General features: G+C 34.8%; 1 protein-coding gene across 2 annotated transcripts in view; it reads left to right on the forward strand.

Annotated features, from left to right (window-relative positions):
* Positions 1-13,530, forward strand: part of ATP8A1 (ATPase, aminophospholipid transporter (APLT), class I, type 8A, member 1) — a 102,999-nt gene extending 89,469 nt beyond the window's left edge. For both annotated transcript variants that reach the window (XM_009332433.1, XM_009332434.1), the window contains 4 exons: positions 2,240-2,328; positions 2,729-2,821; positions 8,520-8,611; positions 8,951-13,530. In XM_009332433.1, coding sequence (XP_009330708.1) covers positions 2,240-2,328; positions 2,729-2,821; positions 8,520-8,611; positions 8,951-9,048 — 372 coding nt within the window. In that variant the 3' untranslated portion in view covers positions 9,049-13,530. The remainder of the gene's footprint in view (positions 1-2,239; positions 2,329-2,728; positions 2,822-8,519; positions 8,612-8,950) is intronic.
* Positions 13,531-14,129: the final 599 nt, after the last annotated feature.

Genomic DNA, 14,129 nt, shown 5'->3' on the forward strand with positions numbered 1-14,129 from the left:
CCTGCCTATGTGTAGAGAGATGTGAAAAGTTAGAGACAAAAATGTTTTCTACAGAGTGAGGGGGGAGCTTTCTTGTACAGAAAGGAAGGAAATACCTCTGTGGGATTTTATTTTTTCCCCGCTTCGTCCAAAAAATACAAAGAGGCCCTCTGTCTTTAATGCGAATGTCAGCTTTAAATCTTTTAGGTTTGGATTAACTCTGTAAAAGAAAAAAAATCTGACAGGCTTTCAAATATGACGCAGAAAAACTTTTTTTTTTTTCCTCAATTCATGTTGTTCATTTGTAAAGCCAAAGGCTGGATGGACTGAATAGTAGGCGCCAGTTGTTCCTTCATTCATAGTTAGCATTACAATGGTCAGAATTAACATCCTAAGACCTACATTATCACTTTTGCTGTTTCACCAGCAAACACTTAATACAGGGTGGCTAACGCAAGGACAGATCTTTGCTATGTTCTTATAAATTAAAAAAATGTCGTTAATGATAGGAAGTAAGAGTCGTAATTACTTCAAGTTGTATTTTTTATGCTTTTTCTTGTTTTTTAGGAAACTTTGTCTCTCTAATTGCTACTTAATTATAAAAAGTCTTGCAAAATGTACTTGTGATAGACATTTCCTATTAGCTGCTGTTTTAGGAAATGAGTATTTCACCAATTATGTCAAAAGTCATGTTTTGCTAATAAAGTGACTGTGCTAATGCATTTCCTCCACTTCCTGGTACAAAATTTTCTTTTTTTGTTCTCCGTTGAAAATGTGAATTGTTTTATTTTGAACCTATCACTGCTCAGTGTTTACACCTTTGCTGACAGCTGTTGATGGAAATAATTACTAGAATCTCAGGGCAATATCTATGTCCTTTTAACATCGCTATGGAAAGTTTACCAAATTTTCAATTCAAATGCGTTCTAATGCTTTCCAAAGAATCGGTGTCAGTAGGAATTCGGATACGAAAACAAGGTAAATAGAACTTTTTATCTATATGAGAATGAGGTTTTTTTTCTGAAAGTTAATTCACTTTTGTTTTTACACATGAACATATCAAGTATAATTCTAAAATGTTCATGTATATGCATTCAGAAATTAGACTTTAGCTACTGCAAGCTACCTGCATTTGTCTGCTAATTAATATTAGTAACATTTCAGCTTGTTTATTTTAGTTACATGCTGAGGTTTAACCTTTGAAAGGAATTAGTCTCCAGGTAATGAAGCAAAAGATTTGAAAGGATATCATTGTCTAGCAATGTTACTTTCAATCTCTGTGCAATCTAATTACATTACAAAGGTATTTTTAATGCTGACTGCAAAACAATCTTTCAGTAATATGCTTCATTAAGTATTTATCATACTCCTTGCATCCATAATATTATTGATACAGATACTTGGGCATGAATTACAAGGGTAGATTAAAGGGTTTTTTTCCTTTAATGTCCATACATTATGATGTTTGTTTTGGCTTTTTAGTGTGTTTTAGTTTTTAGTATGTTTACAGACCAAGTTAAGTTATGAACAGAAGAAATTCCTATGTGTTAATATAAAGCAGTGTATAAAAAAGCAAACACACAGCTAAAAGCAATTATCTGGTTTGCAAATATTTCACCATACGTTAATGTGTTAGATCTTCATTTAACAATATGTTGCATACTTCCATAATTATGTAATTAGTTTTCTTAGTTCTCATTTTTAAGCAGCTTGTTGAACAGGAGTCTGTGGCAGTGTGAGAACTGTGGTATAGTGAGTTCTGTTGGAGATAACTTTGATCCAAGTTATATTGCAAAATGATTCTAACAGTGTCTAGTATCCATATCAAGGGTCAGGAACCATTATATCCTGTTAGGGTTGATTGCAAGTAAGAAATTGTGCTCATAATGTATTGACAAAGATTGTGCGGGGAGGGGAGGATGGATTTTCAATAAATCTGATTTTAATGGAAATGTCTACAATCAGCATAGTGGTGTAGAGCAGGGCTGTGGAGGGGTAGGTTCCCCCTCTCTCAAAGAGCTAAGCAGTGTGATCTTTCTACCAGCTTCTTAACATGAATTAGTGCTTACTATCTACTGGATTTCTATAGCGACTCAGGGGACTTTAGAAAAGAGTTAAAGTTTTATTTCACATTAGAGAGGCTAGAATGGTTCATTTAAATTTGCTTTTGATAGCCTCAACCAAGTAACTGATATTTCTAAGGATTTTTTCCTAGTTCTTGTCATGACATCATCACATTTTGTGCTTTTTTTTCCTCCAGGCAGCTATGATGTTCAGCTCTGGAGTGTTTTGGATGGGACTTCTATGTATTCCTATGACAGCTTTACTTTTTGATGTAGTATACAAAGTGTGAGTACAGAAATGCCGAGGTTTACGGGAGAAGGTACTGACTTTTAAATGTGTGTTCTAATTACTAATATAAGAAAAGCAAGTTAAGATCAGCTCTGGTGGTTATAGAAATTTATTTTTCACCTTGTTTGTTTTTTACTAACTTTATTACAAGTGTTACTAGTATTTTAAATGTTTCAATAAATCTAATGTCTTTTTTATAAATATGTGTTGTTTCTAATTTGCAAGAACAGCTGATAAAATATATTATTCAGACTTGCTTTATAATATTTCTTCTTGTAAAGCATAATTTTAGGTTATCTGGGGAAATGGATTTGTAAATTGAATGTTTATATAAGTGTTAATCTGTTCTTTTACTTTCAAGAAGAGTAAATCTGGCAGTATTTTGTATTACTTACAGAGTAAAGAGAGCTACTTTTAAGACACTGGTAGACGAAGTTCAGGAGTTGGAAGCAAAGTTTGAAGATCCTGGGGCAGTTGTGCATGGCAAGAGGTACTGTAAAAATCTGTAGATCACTGGCTTTAAAAAATAAAAAAGAAAGCTAAATATTTTCAGCCTTATACATGTATCAAAGACAAAAGGTTGTTTTTCAAAATCCATACAAACAAAAGGCATCTGTAAAGAGGTTTCAGGTCTACTGAGCCCGTATGTTTTTTCATACGCTTAGATGTAGGTTTTTGCCAAAGGCTTTAACTGATGTGTTTCTTTGTAGCTGACTGTTACGTCTCTAGTTATTATGTATAGAAAAACTTGAGATACGATTTTCATTCTGTCACTTCTGACTGTGTTAACAATCAACACAAAGTGAGTTTAAACCTGCATCATTCACTAGTATAGTTATAAATTGGGCCTAAGCACAATAAAAAAATTAAAATGAATTTTTAAAACCTGCTTGGTAGCATAGGGAAAACAGCAAAATCTGTCTAGGATTTGCTGAAACTGAATAGAACAAGCTGGCTTTGTATCTAATGCCAGTCCAGAGCAAACAAATTTGAGTAACCTATATGAGGTAAGAAATAATTTTAACTTAAGACTCCACAAGAATTCCCTTGTTACATCCTCCTTCATGGGTCAGACAGTTAATTTGAAAAGGGAGAAGGTAAAAGTGAACAATTGGACAATTTCTTCATTTTCATGAGTTTTGTGAAGCCTAAAAAAAAGCTGAAATTGTTGATACTTGATTTTCCTGTTCTTTCTTTCCTTTGGACTGCTGTTTTTTTAGTACCTTCATGGCAAAGGGCTTAGCCAAGAAGGCTTTTTTCCTACCAAGGTATGCACAGAAAGAGACCAGAAAAAACACAAACAGCCACTTCTTTTATTGTAGGTTCAATTTTCAAGAAGCACCCTTTTGTTCATAAAGATACTTAAGTTCCCCTTCTCCTTCAATCTTACTGTATCCCCCCTCCAGTTCTGTGGGAATCAGCTTACTAGGATTTACCAGGTTGAGACCAAATTACATTGGATACCAAGGTGGTGACCGCCATTTCTAGTGGGTGGAATATCCAGTTCGTATGAATGTTTGCTCCTACTTTTCCTCGCTTTTCCTAGAAATTACTTTCACAAGAATGTTTTGTCTCTAGTGGAGTTCATCTTCCCTGGTACCATAGACAAATACCAGGGGGGGTAACCGTGAGGCCTGGAAGCTCATCCCACCACCTGTGGAACACCTAGTCTAGTGGGGTGGACTACGTAGGAGCACGTACCTGCATAGGGTCTCCCATCAGGCTCTATACGCTGTCTTCATGGCAACAGCTTCATACTGGAAGTACTGCAGAATCCCCTAGTTGATGACAATTCCCACATCGAGCATACTTTTCCTTCATTACTGCAAGACCTAACTAGTCCTTGCAAGAGTAAGTTCTCTTACCTTTAAAGGTGATCTAAATGGATTGCTGTGGATGCCTCTCTCCAGTGGCAGTGCTCATTCAGGCAGCCTCAGGGCAAGATCTTCCTCCAAATTAACCGACTCATATATCAATGTGCTGAGCTTTGAGCCAGAAGCAATCTATGCTGTGGTGCTCTTTTGCAAAGAGCAGAAGTTGTAAAACAATGAATTAAAGAAAAGAAAGCAGACATTAGTACTAGACAGTGCTAGAAGGGGAACATCTTGTTAGATGTAGAAGAAAGTAAGGTAATGTACCTTTTTAGTGTTCCATACTTGCGTTCCCAAGACTTCTCTTGTGTTCCCAAATTCAGCTACTTTTACTTCAGTTGTCTAGGCAGTATGCTCTTCCTTCATCCTACAGAATGTCTTCCAAATCCCTTCTTATTTAGGTAAGAGGAACTTGGTGTTTTCACCACTAGTTTTATAATTATCTTTTTATCCCACAATTAAGTAGTTAGGAGGGCTTCATGAAAGCTGTTTAGTTACCTGCCAGAATGTCTGTCTTAGATCCGTTCCTTCTCCACAAACTTACTTTTAGACCTGTAGTCTTCAAAGTATACAAGTATCCACCTAAGATGCAAATTGATGTTAGATATCTTAATATCTCTTAAGGATTTATTCCCTTCGTGATTTTTTAAATTATATCTTAGTTCAGGTAATAGAGTCAAAACTTCACCCTTTATGGAGAAAGTATTCTTTGTTAAAGAAATGGTCTGATGAACTGACTTACTTGCGTCTTCAGAAATTTGATTGAACTATTGTTAACATTTTTGAGTCTCCTAAGTTGCAGAAGCCTGGATTAACTAGTTACCAGTGCAGAGTAAGTGGTTAAATTGGTAAGGAATGTCCTCTACACCTGTTTTAAATATGTACATGAGGCTTTTTTATTCTTGAGCTGTAGTGCTTTTCATGCAAGAACAGTTATTTTTGACAAACTTACTGTGTATTCTTCAGCACCAAATAATATTTTTCTAGTGTGCATACCTCTGGAAGTACCTTTTTGTGTTGTAGCAAAAGAAGGGATTTGTTCTTATGAAATGCCAAAATAACCTAAGAAGATACAAATCACTGTTTGATTAAGAAGTAACTGGGAAATAGTGAGAAAGATAACTCAGGAACTTTTCCACTTTGTCCATTCCTGTCTTAAAAATACTATGACACAAAATAAGAGGCTCAATTTCCACAGATAACAGGTCAGGATTCTACTATTGGCTAGATGCTGTAATCAGACAGAATCTGAATGTTTACTTAGAAGTATATTACTGTTAATTTTTATGGCTGTTTTTTCAGCTAGAATATATTTGTTGCTGATTTTTAGAACTGTGTTGACCTGATATTGCATGCATTTAAATACAACTAAGATTGTAAGGCTTTACCTTTTGAAGTTTTCCTATTGAACAATCTTAGGATGGGTATTTTCTATTTAAATTCTAAATTTGCACTTTCAGCTGTTTTCTTAAAATTAGGATAAAAATTGACATTTACATTGAAATAATTTGAAATATTGTTCTTCAAAGATCTTTTTGTATTTTAGCATATGCTTTAAAAACAGGACATGCTAATATAGTCTTAAAATCTGTCATCCCTTGTATTTTTCCAGTGCTGATTGGAAAAGGTTTGTAAACTGTTGTCATTGAAGGCTCAGGAAGAGCATTCCTATTGTATCTTGCTGTTTCAGTGTGTGTAAGGATGTGTAATCAGATTTTTTTCCCCAAAACTGTCCAAAAATACTTTATTCTGTTCTTCCGTAGGCAACACATTGAAATTGGTTTTGACACATATATTTGTCAGTTAAGTAAGAATATACCTTGAGCAAGAAGGTGTGAATGTTGCATGCTCACTTTTCCAACAGAAAGTAAACTTTCATGTCAGAATACTATTGACTTGAGGGTGCCTTAATAGCGTAAATAATAGAGCAGCTTCAGTGGATTAACAAATTTGTGCCACAAAAAGTATGATTTCTATCATTAGAGCCATCGTAATTGCTACAAAGCCATTTGTACTTAAAATTGAAATGACTAAGGTAAAAGGATACTTTTTGTATCTAAACCATTGTTAAAAAAAGATACCTTGTATGTAATGCTTAAGCAGAAACAACAATATTAAGACTTAGAACAAAAATACTTTTACTGGGTTGAATACTACATAGACTAACAATAACATGAATAACAGCCCAAACTTGTGGAAACATCTTTAGAGATACATACTGCACATGCTGCTTCATATAATCATTGTTTTTCATTCAGTCCACTTGGAAATGATTTTTAGACCAGCTAAGTGGTTGGTCAGGAATATATAAAGTAGTAATTTTTTTTCTATAAATGAGATTAATTGCCTGTAAAAGTATAGATTTCATGTTCAAAAATAGTTAATATTCTGCTTGTCCATGTAGGTACACAAAATGAGCATAGGCATTTAGTTACTGCAGTTTATCATTGGTTAATTATGAAACCACGCTGTCTTGACTTCGCATGTAGCTTTTTAAACATACTTTTGAATGGCAACAGGGTGATTCATAATAAATTCATAAAACCATTCTTGGTTCAGTCAGCAGATGCCAACTGCTTTCCTGGAATTGGTACCTAATTCCTTTTTTACAAGGAAGTCTCATTCCATCTTTTCATTCAAAACATGGCCACGGAAGCAGTTTGCCCTGCCTATCCTCTTACCCTGTAGATTTTGCAGTTAGCATTCCTCTGTGGGTGTGGGAATAATAGGTTTATTTCCCTCTTCCAGCTTAGAAGAGCCAAGCTCTCGCCTCCTGGTATATGCTTTAACTACCAGACTGGAGGGGACCAGAAAGGGGAGGTAGACCATTAGTCTCTCCAGTTTAAGACAATGGTTCAACTTCATATGTAAGAAGTATATACTCACTGAAGAAAGAATGAGCATTTCTAATTTAATGGTTTGAATGCTAATCTAGTAGGGGAAGCAGTCTAGTTCCATTCCTTGCACCACTTAGTCTGGCAGGTAGCCTGGGAAGGTAAGCCTGTTGCGCTAATTGACAATAATATTAAAAAGTAATTCAACTGATCAAAACACAATAATGTAGGTATGTGAAATCTGTTGTACTTACTACATCCTTACACAAGAGACAACTTTGATAATCTAACAAAACTGTAACAAAATCAAATCACTATATACTCAGAATAAACATAAGATCTTTTTTTTTTAATGGAACTAACTTTTAGACCAGTTCACATGGGGAGGGGCTGGATTTTTCAGCATTGGAAATGTTTAAATGATAAGTTGGTATCTCTCTGAAACACAAGCTCTAATTCACAGTGAATATCAAATTTAGAGGAAGAAATTGAAGGTTTTGTGACTTTTTTTAATATAGTCCCTTGCACATCTTTAATATGTTATCAAAATTCTCAGATTTCGAAAGCTTTCTGAGCTATGGCTAGTCCGTCTGTTACTTATTTAGTAATGTAGGATCCTATTTGAGAGAACTTTAAATGTAGGAAAGGTGCACCATAAGGAAACCTGATACCTTCACTACTCCATTCACTACAGTTTGCAGCATTCAGCTGATGCTTGAGTCTCGGTTTAAAAACTGTTTAATACTACTTCTGTTTTCTAGTTGGGCTGAAATGGAGACTCGCATGGATCACATTAAAGCACAATAAACATATAACACAACAAACTCAGTACTGCTAAGAAGGAAGGAGATGGGCTGAAGTGACCAACCTCTAGTAGTAATAGTAGTCTATTATCTGGGTATGATCTCCAGAAAAACGCCTTCTAGAGTTTCACGGGGAATACACCTTGCTAGAACACTTTTCACGGAAGCAATATGTTCCTGTACATACAGCTGATGGCCACGAATGTGACCTTCTCTCCACCTTCTTTTCCCATCCCTTTGGGGTACTGTGTCAGTAGAGGCTAAGAGCACTTCCTTATGTAAGAAAAAGAAAGACTGTAATTCGGCCTGGCATTAATCAGGCCATGCTACGTCAAGGAAGCCAGTGCCTTCCCTTTACGCTGCATATTTTTAAAGCAGTCACGCTCAAATGTTTACGATATTATTCATTTATTTGTATTGTCAGCACACAACAGTGCTTCAAACAGATGTTTTGCCTGTATTGTGATGAGTAAAAACATTACCAGGGATCTGGACTTCATAATCTGCCCTCGCACACGCTTTTCATCATCGTCTTAATAATTAGTTCAGGCACAATTAAAAAAGAAAAAGGAGAATGGGGACTTTTAATTTAATAATTAATTCTCATTTAACAGACTCAAAGATAAACGAATACTGTAATTGGTAAGTAAATATTTTTCACGTGTCCACTTTCTTTCTAGCTTAACTGAAAGAGCCCAACTACTGAAGAATGTTTTTAAGAAGAACCATGTGAACTTGTATCGCTCTGACTCTCTGCAGCAAAACTTGCTTCGTAAGTGTTCACTGACAAAAATTAAGATCCATTAATAATATAGAAGTAAAATTCTACCTTTCACTGCATTTGTTGATAGTAAAGATGCAGTATCCTAAACCCAGTAGACCATGTTCTTTGCCTGTTGGTAGGTTTCTCTTCATTCCTAAGATACTGCACAAAGTTCTTTCTGCTATCTTATAATTGCAAAATTTTGTAAGAAATGGCATGGGTTTTCTACCTCCTAATTGCTGAAAAGAGGTTTATTCCCCTCTATTGACCTTTGTTGTTTTTATTAAAGCTTTAACAAAAAAATCTGATCAAAACTTCATTGGTTTCTATTTTGGTTTATATCTGCAGATGGCTACGCCTTCTCTCAAGATGAAAATGGAATAGTTTCCCAGTCGGAAGTAATAAGAGCTTACGATACCACAAAACAAAGGCCTGAGGAATGGTGAAGGAACACTGCTCACTATTTAGGCCTTAGTAGTTACTTTTGTGAGACAAACTACTAGATCTTTGCTGGGAGCTGCGACCATGGCCCAGCTATCAGAGATTTAAAGATCTATGATGGTCTTGTTCCATAAAGTTTGGATTTGTGTATTCAGTAGACATAAGCACTGTGCAACTATACTGTAACCCACCATCTCTAAATTTTTTGACAAGTATTTGCTTAGCCTTTGTAAACAGATTGGAATTTACCTTGTATCTTGCCAGCTTGCTTATTTTACAATGAAGTTGAATCAATACTGGTCATATACTCGGAAGGCAATGGTCAGATCGCTAAACATACTTTACATTGACAGACCATTAGCATCTGTGAAGGTTTTCAAGTGTTAATATATTTAAATACAGTTGATAACAAGCCTTTGATTTCAACAAGTGCTGAAAAAAATAGTATCTTAATGGTGTTAATTCACCTTCTTTGAGAAAGATTTTGAGTCAAGATGTTTATAGATGTTTGTGTCAAACTAACCTAAAAACGTTTGCCAAAGAAGTTCCATAAATGTTTTCTGTTGTTAGAAATAATTTGAAAGGAAATTAACTCCAGTCCTGATCTCAGAACTGCATGCTTGAGTCTCCGCACTTGAGGAGAAAGATCTACAGTACAGCGAGTCTAATTTGAGTGGCCTTTACGGCATTTGCTTTCAAAACTGCAAGTCTTTGCACCTTTGGCCTTATACAAGCTTTTCCCTTATTTTCATTTAGTATTGCATATGTTAAAAATGGCTGCCACCTCGTAAAATTGAGTACACATATCATTTTGTTCAATTTTTTAAGAATTGCTCTGCCTTATTTCCCTTTAGCAAATTGTAATTATTTTTGCGATGCTTAGTTGTATCTGCTTGTACTGTAGGTTCAAAAGAAAGTTTGTTTTAACTTATTTTTAAAAGTTAATTAAATTTTCAACATTTTTATACTAAAATTATTTGAAATGCATACATTGGAATAGAGAGCAAAGCATGCCCTTCGCTAGTCTGTGGTATGTACTGTTTTATTTGCACTAAAGCCACTTCCTATAAAGGTGTGAAATACATTGTAGCAGCCTCTTTACGACTTACTGGTAATGCAGAATACCTATATACTCTCACCTTTACTTAATAATGGAGAGGAAGTGACTGCAGAAAAAGACACACACCTGGTTTAAGGAAAAGAAAAAGGAGGGAGGTGTTAAATGAGAACATTGTGATAACTTTTTTAAGTAGTTATACTTGGTATTTCTCAGCTTACCACCCAACAACCATTAGGTTTCAAACTAAGAAAAGCTACATTAACTTCAGAGTTTAGTTAAATTTTGTAGTTTTTTAGTCCATGTTTAATTCTGAGTTTAAAAGCCACCATAATTACATTTAAAATACATTTTTCTATAGTGGCAGTTGGTTATATTTTTAATTAAATTTCTGTGCATTACATAGAAATGATCTTTTTTTTTTCTTTGAATGGAGATCAGCTAGATGGAAAAGCAGAACAATGACATCCCCAATGATCTGTTAAATTAAGGATTTCCTCTTTGCTCTCCAAATCATCCACTTTCAACTTAACAAATCATGCAATCCCATCTTTTCTTTGCCCTCCTTCATTAGTCATATACTTACTAAAGGTGACTTTACCTCCTTGCCTTTCGTCTAACTGAACGCTTAACATACATATAACTTTATTGCACTATCCAAGTTTCTTATGCTCCATTCTAAGAGAAACTTACAAATACACATGGAAAGCCCAACAAAAGGCACTATATGGAAGTACATATTTAGGAAGGCGTATCAGTGGGAAGGCAGTCTGCGTTTCATATGCATGTTATGGAATGTCTTCCTCTCAGTTTCCCGGAGTGATCTTTAAACAGAAAACAGAAGACACAGGGACAAAGGGAACGTATCCCACTAGAAACAGTACTGCCAGTCAGTCATGCAGACAAGAACTGCCTTCAGAAAAGCCATTTCAGGCATAGATAAATAGATGGATCAATATGGGAGGGCCAAATCACTTGACCTAAGTCAAGAAAAAATTTGGGGGCATGCCCCTTTCCTAAAATGGGGATCCCTATTTTCTGTCATCCAAGGGACAATGACCAACTTCAAAACATGTCTGAAATTAACCATGACACTGTTGAGCAACATCTCTCAGTGTACTTAACTCATATAAGATGACTCAATCCATACATACCCTGTTTATGGGCAAATTTTTAATTATTATCCTTTTTTTCTGTCCTAAATGGTTTAATTGCCGATTTTGCAGGGGGACATGAGGACTAGAATGCATTGTAAAGCATTTACAATGTGAAATTACATGATCTCTCATTCTTCTTATGAAATAAAATTCTGTCTCACCATTGTAATACAGTTTGTGGAAAATAACACACAGTGTATCCCCAGTTTAACTAGCTTAAGGAAGAAAGCAATGGAAACAGCTCTAAGATCTTAAATTTAGACTGTAATTTAAGGTTTTTAAGATAGTCTTATCACAGCGTTTCATCCTTACATCTTTACAGAATTTGAAGTACTATTTCACAAAGTGCATTTTTCATTTTTATTACTTCTGATGCGTTTTTCTCCTGTCTCTATACCACACACACTGTTACTTATTGTCTGGTAATTAGCGGTTGGAAGACACCGCGTCTTGGAAATAGTAAAAAAGACAATGTGGCAATTCTAACTATGTTTTTTGATTGCTCATACAACTCCATTTTAAAATACAAGATCATCTTAGCTATGTGTGCCCATTTTTAAATCAGGTCAAGTATACAATATGCACTTTATTTTCATGTTGAGTACACAGTAATGTAATCTATTACCATCCTGTCAGTACATCATATCTTTGTTAAAATAAGGGGATTGTGCAGATGTTTATTTAAAGAAAAAACAGTTTAGGCAAAAATGCTCGTAACAATGCCTGTGTTCTTGTTGTTTGAAAATTCAAATTTGTATTAAATATAGAACTCACATGAACTTTTCCATCTGTTTCATGTGCACTGCATAACAATTACAAGTTAGTATTAAAAATTTCCATCAAAAAGTTGAACCAGTGCCACTTAGAAATCTGGTATCTTATATAAATACTGTTGCTTGATTATTTTTAAATATATACATATATATATATATAAATGATTCAAAAGAGTAAGTAACAGGAAACAAATTTTAACAAACCTATTGATAATTTGTATTTGGAATTTTTTCTTGCCATTTCCTAATTTTACACTTATTTTTGCAAAGCAGTTTCAACAGATTTATACTTAGTCATCATTCTATTTGTATAAAATGATAAATATTTTGAAACTCTAAGAGATAGCTGAAAATTCCTATATGTCCACATGCATCCATAAAATTCACTATGTTACAAAGATGCGCGTTAAGTGTCTTAAGACTTCTTTTGTTACGTTTAAACCCATCTTGAATGATGAGTAATTTGGAATATGTGTTAAATTTAAGGAGAAAAGTTATTTCCCCTTTTTCTTACGTATTGTGTAAAAGCACTTGTAGTTCTGATGAATTTACCATTCTGTCTGCATGAGGCAATATTTCTAAGTGTTCTGAGGCAATGCATGGTGGTTGCTGTTCCCTGTTTTTTAATGCCTTCGTTAAAAGTCTGCTCATAATATATCGAGAAGCTAGCGCTATGTAAGCAAATGAGTTTGTCAGTTCAGCTTTCTTGATACGGGATGTTTTCACTGGTAACGAAACTCAAGAAATGAGTTTCTCCTTCCCCTCCTCTGCTCTCACTCCCCCAGTTTCCTCGCTGTTAACCAATAGATCTTCATTAAACAAAGGAATATTTTAGCATTCCAAACCTGGTTCCTGCTTATGCAAACCGTTACTCACATAGGCTTCAACTGGACTGTTTGTGAGTATAAGGACTACTCATCTGAGTAATGATGTGCAAAGCTGGGCACTTTGGAGGATTGATACTTTAACTTAAATGAAAGCATTTCCATATAGAGAGTGATTTGTAGTTGCAAAGCTGTAACCAGAACAAGGGTTTTTTTAAATCATATTTTATGGTGTTTCTTTATTGTAGAATAGAAGCCATAAATGCATTAATGTTTGTTTTCTACTTCAGCTTAATTTTTCATTAAGATTTTCAGTGTCTGATATGTATGAACTGCTGCAGAAAGCGGTCAGTCTGTAATAGCAAAATTTGCATTCAAGGTAAAGTGAGGTTTTACAGCTCCACTAAGCCATTACTGCTGAAACTCTTGTGGAAATTATGAAGCTGCATGAATGACGACTTTTTGACTCGGTGTTTATGGTAGTTTCTCAGGTTTTGTTTTAACTGGATGTTAAATGCACTGTGTTTTATAAATGGTTTTTCTCTTTTAGTAACACATTCAGTTCTATGCAGTGTTACATGTCATTTGGCATTTGGTGAATGTGCATGTTTTGAACTGCAAATTTTAAATGTTTTGTCTTTTAATTGTTAAAAAATGAATAAACTTTGCCATTAAATGTAGAAGCTTTGTTGAATCGATTGGTTGCAAATGCTAGGGATTACTTTCAAAGGAAAACGGATATCCCATCACTCTTGGTTTTGAATTCTTTAAAATTGGACATACCAGAAATAGCATTTCAGAAATACCAAAGAATTCTTATGTTATTAAGGTAAACTGAAAAAGTAGAAAATGGTTTTAAGGTTTTTTTAAACACCTGTTTTGAGATGTCTTTTTCAGTTCTCATGTGAAGTCCAGAAAGAGTTAAAAAAAAGCGAAATAAAAAAAAAAAATTAAAAAGGAAAAGAAAAAGGGAGCATGGGAGCCTGCAATTTAGTGATTTGCAGCAGAGCCCTAACATACTTCTGGTGGTGATACCGTATTTTGAAAGAGAAGTATGCAGTACAAGAATGGTAGAGCAGGAATAAGGAAATGTCATCTCATTTTTCAGAAGACAGTGATAAATACCGTATCCTCTGGCTGTGATAGTAGCAGGTATGTATTTACCCTAGCAGTGCCCACCCACTGAATAAAAATCAATACATCCAAACCAAAACTGTTCTGGTTGTAGGTAGGTGGTTGATTCTGTATATACACTAGCCAACTAATTTATTTTGT

This window comes from Pygoscelis adeliae, unplaced genomic scaffold (assembly GCF_000699105.1).
Source record: "Pygoscelis adeliae isolate BGI_AS28 unplaced genomic scaffold, ASM69910v1 Scaffold59, whole genome shotgun sequence".
NCBI lineage: Eukaryota > Metazoa > Chordata > Aves > Sphenisciformes > Spheniscidae > Pygoscelis > Pygoscelis adeliae.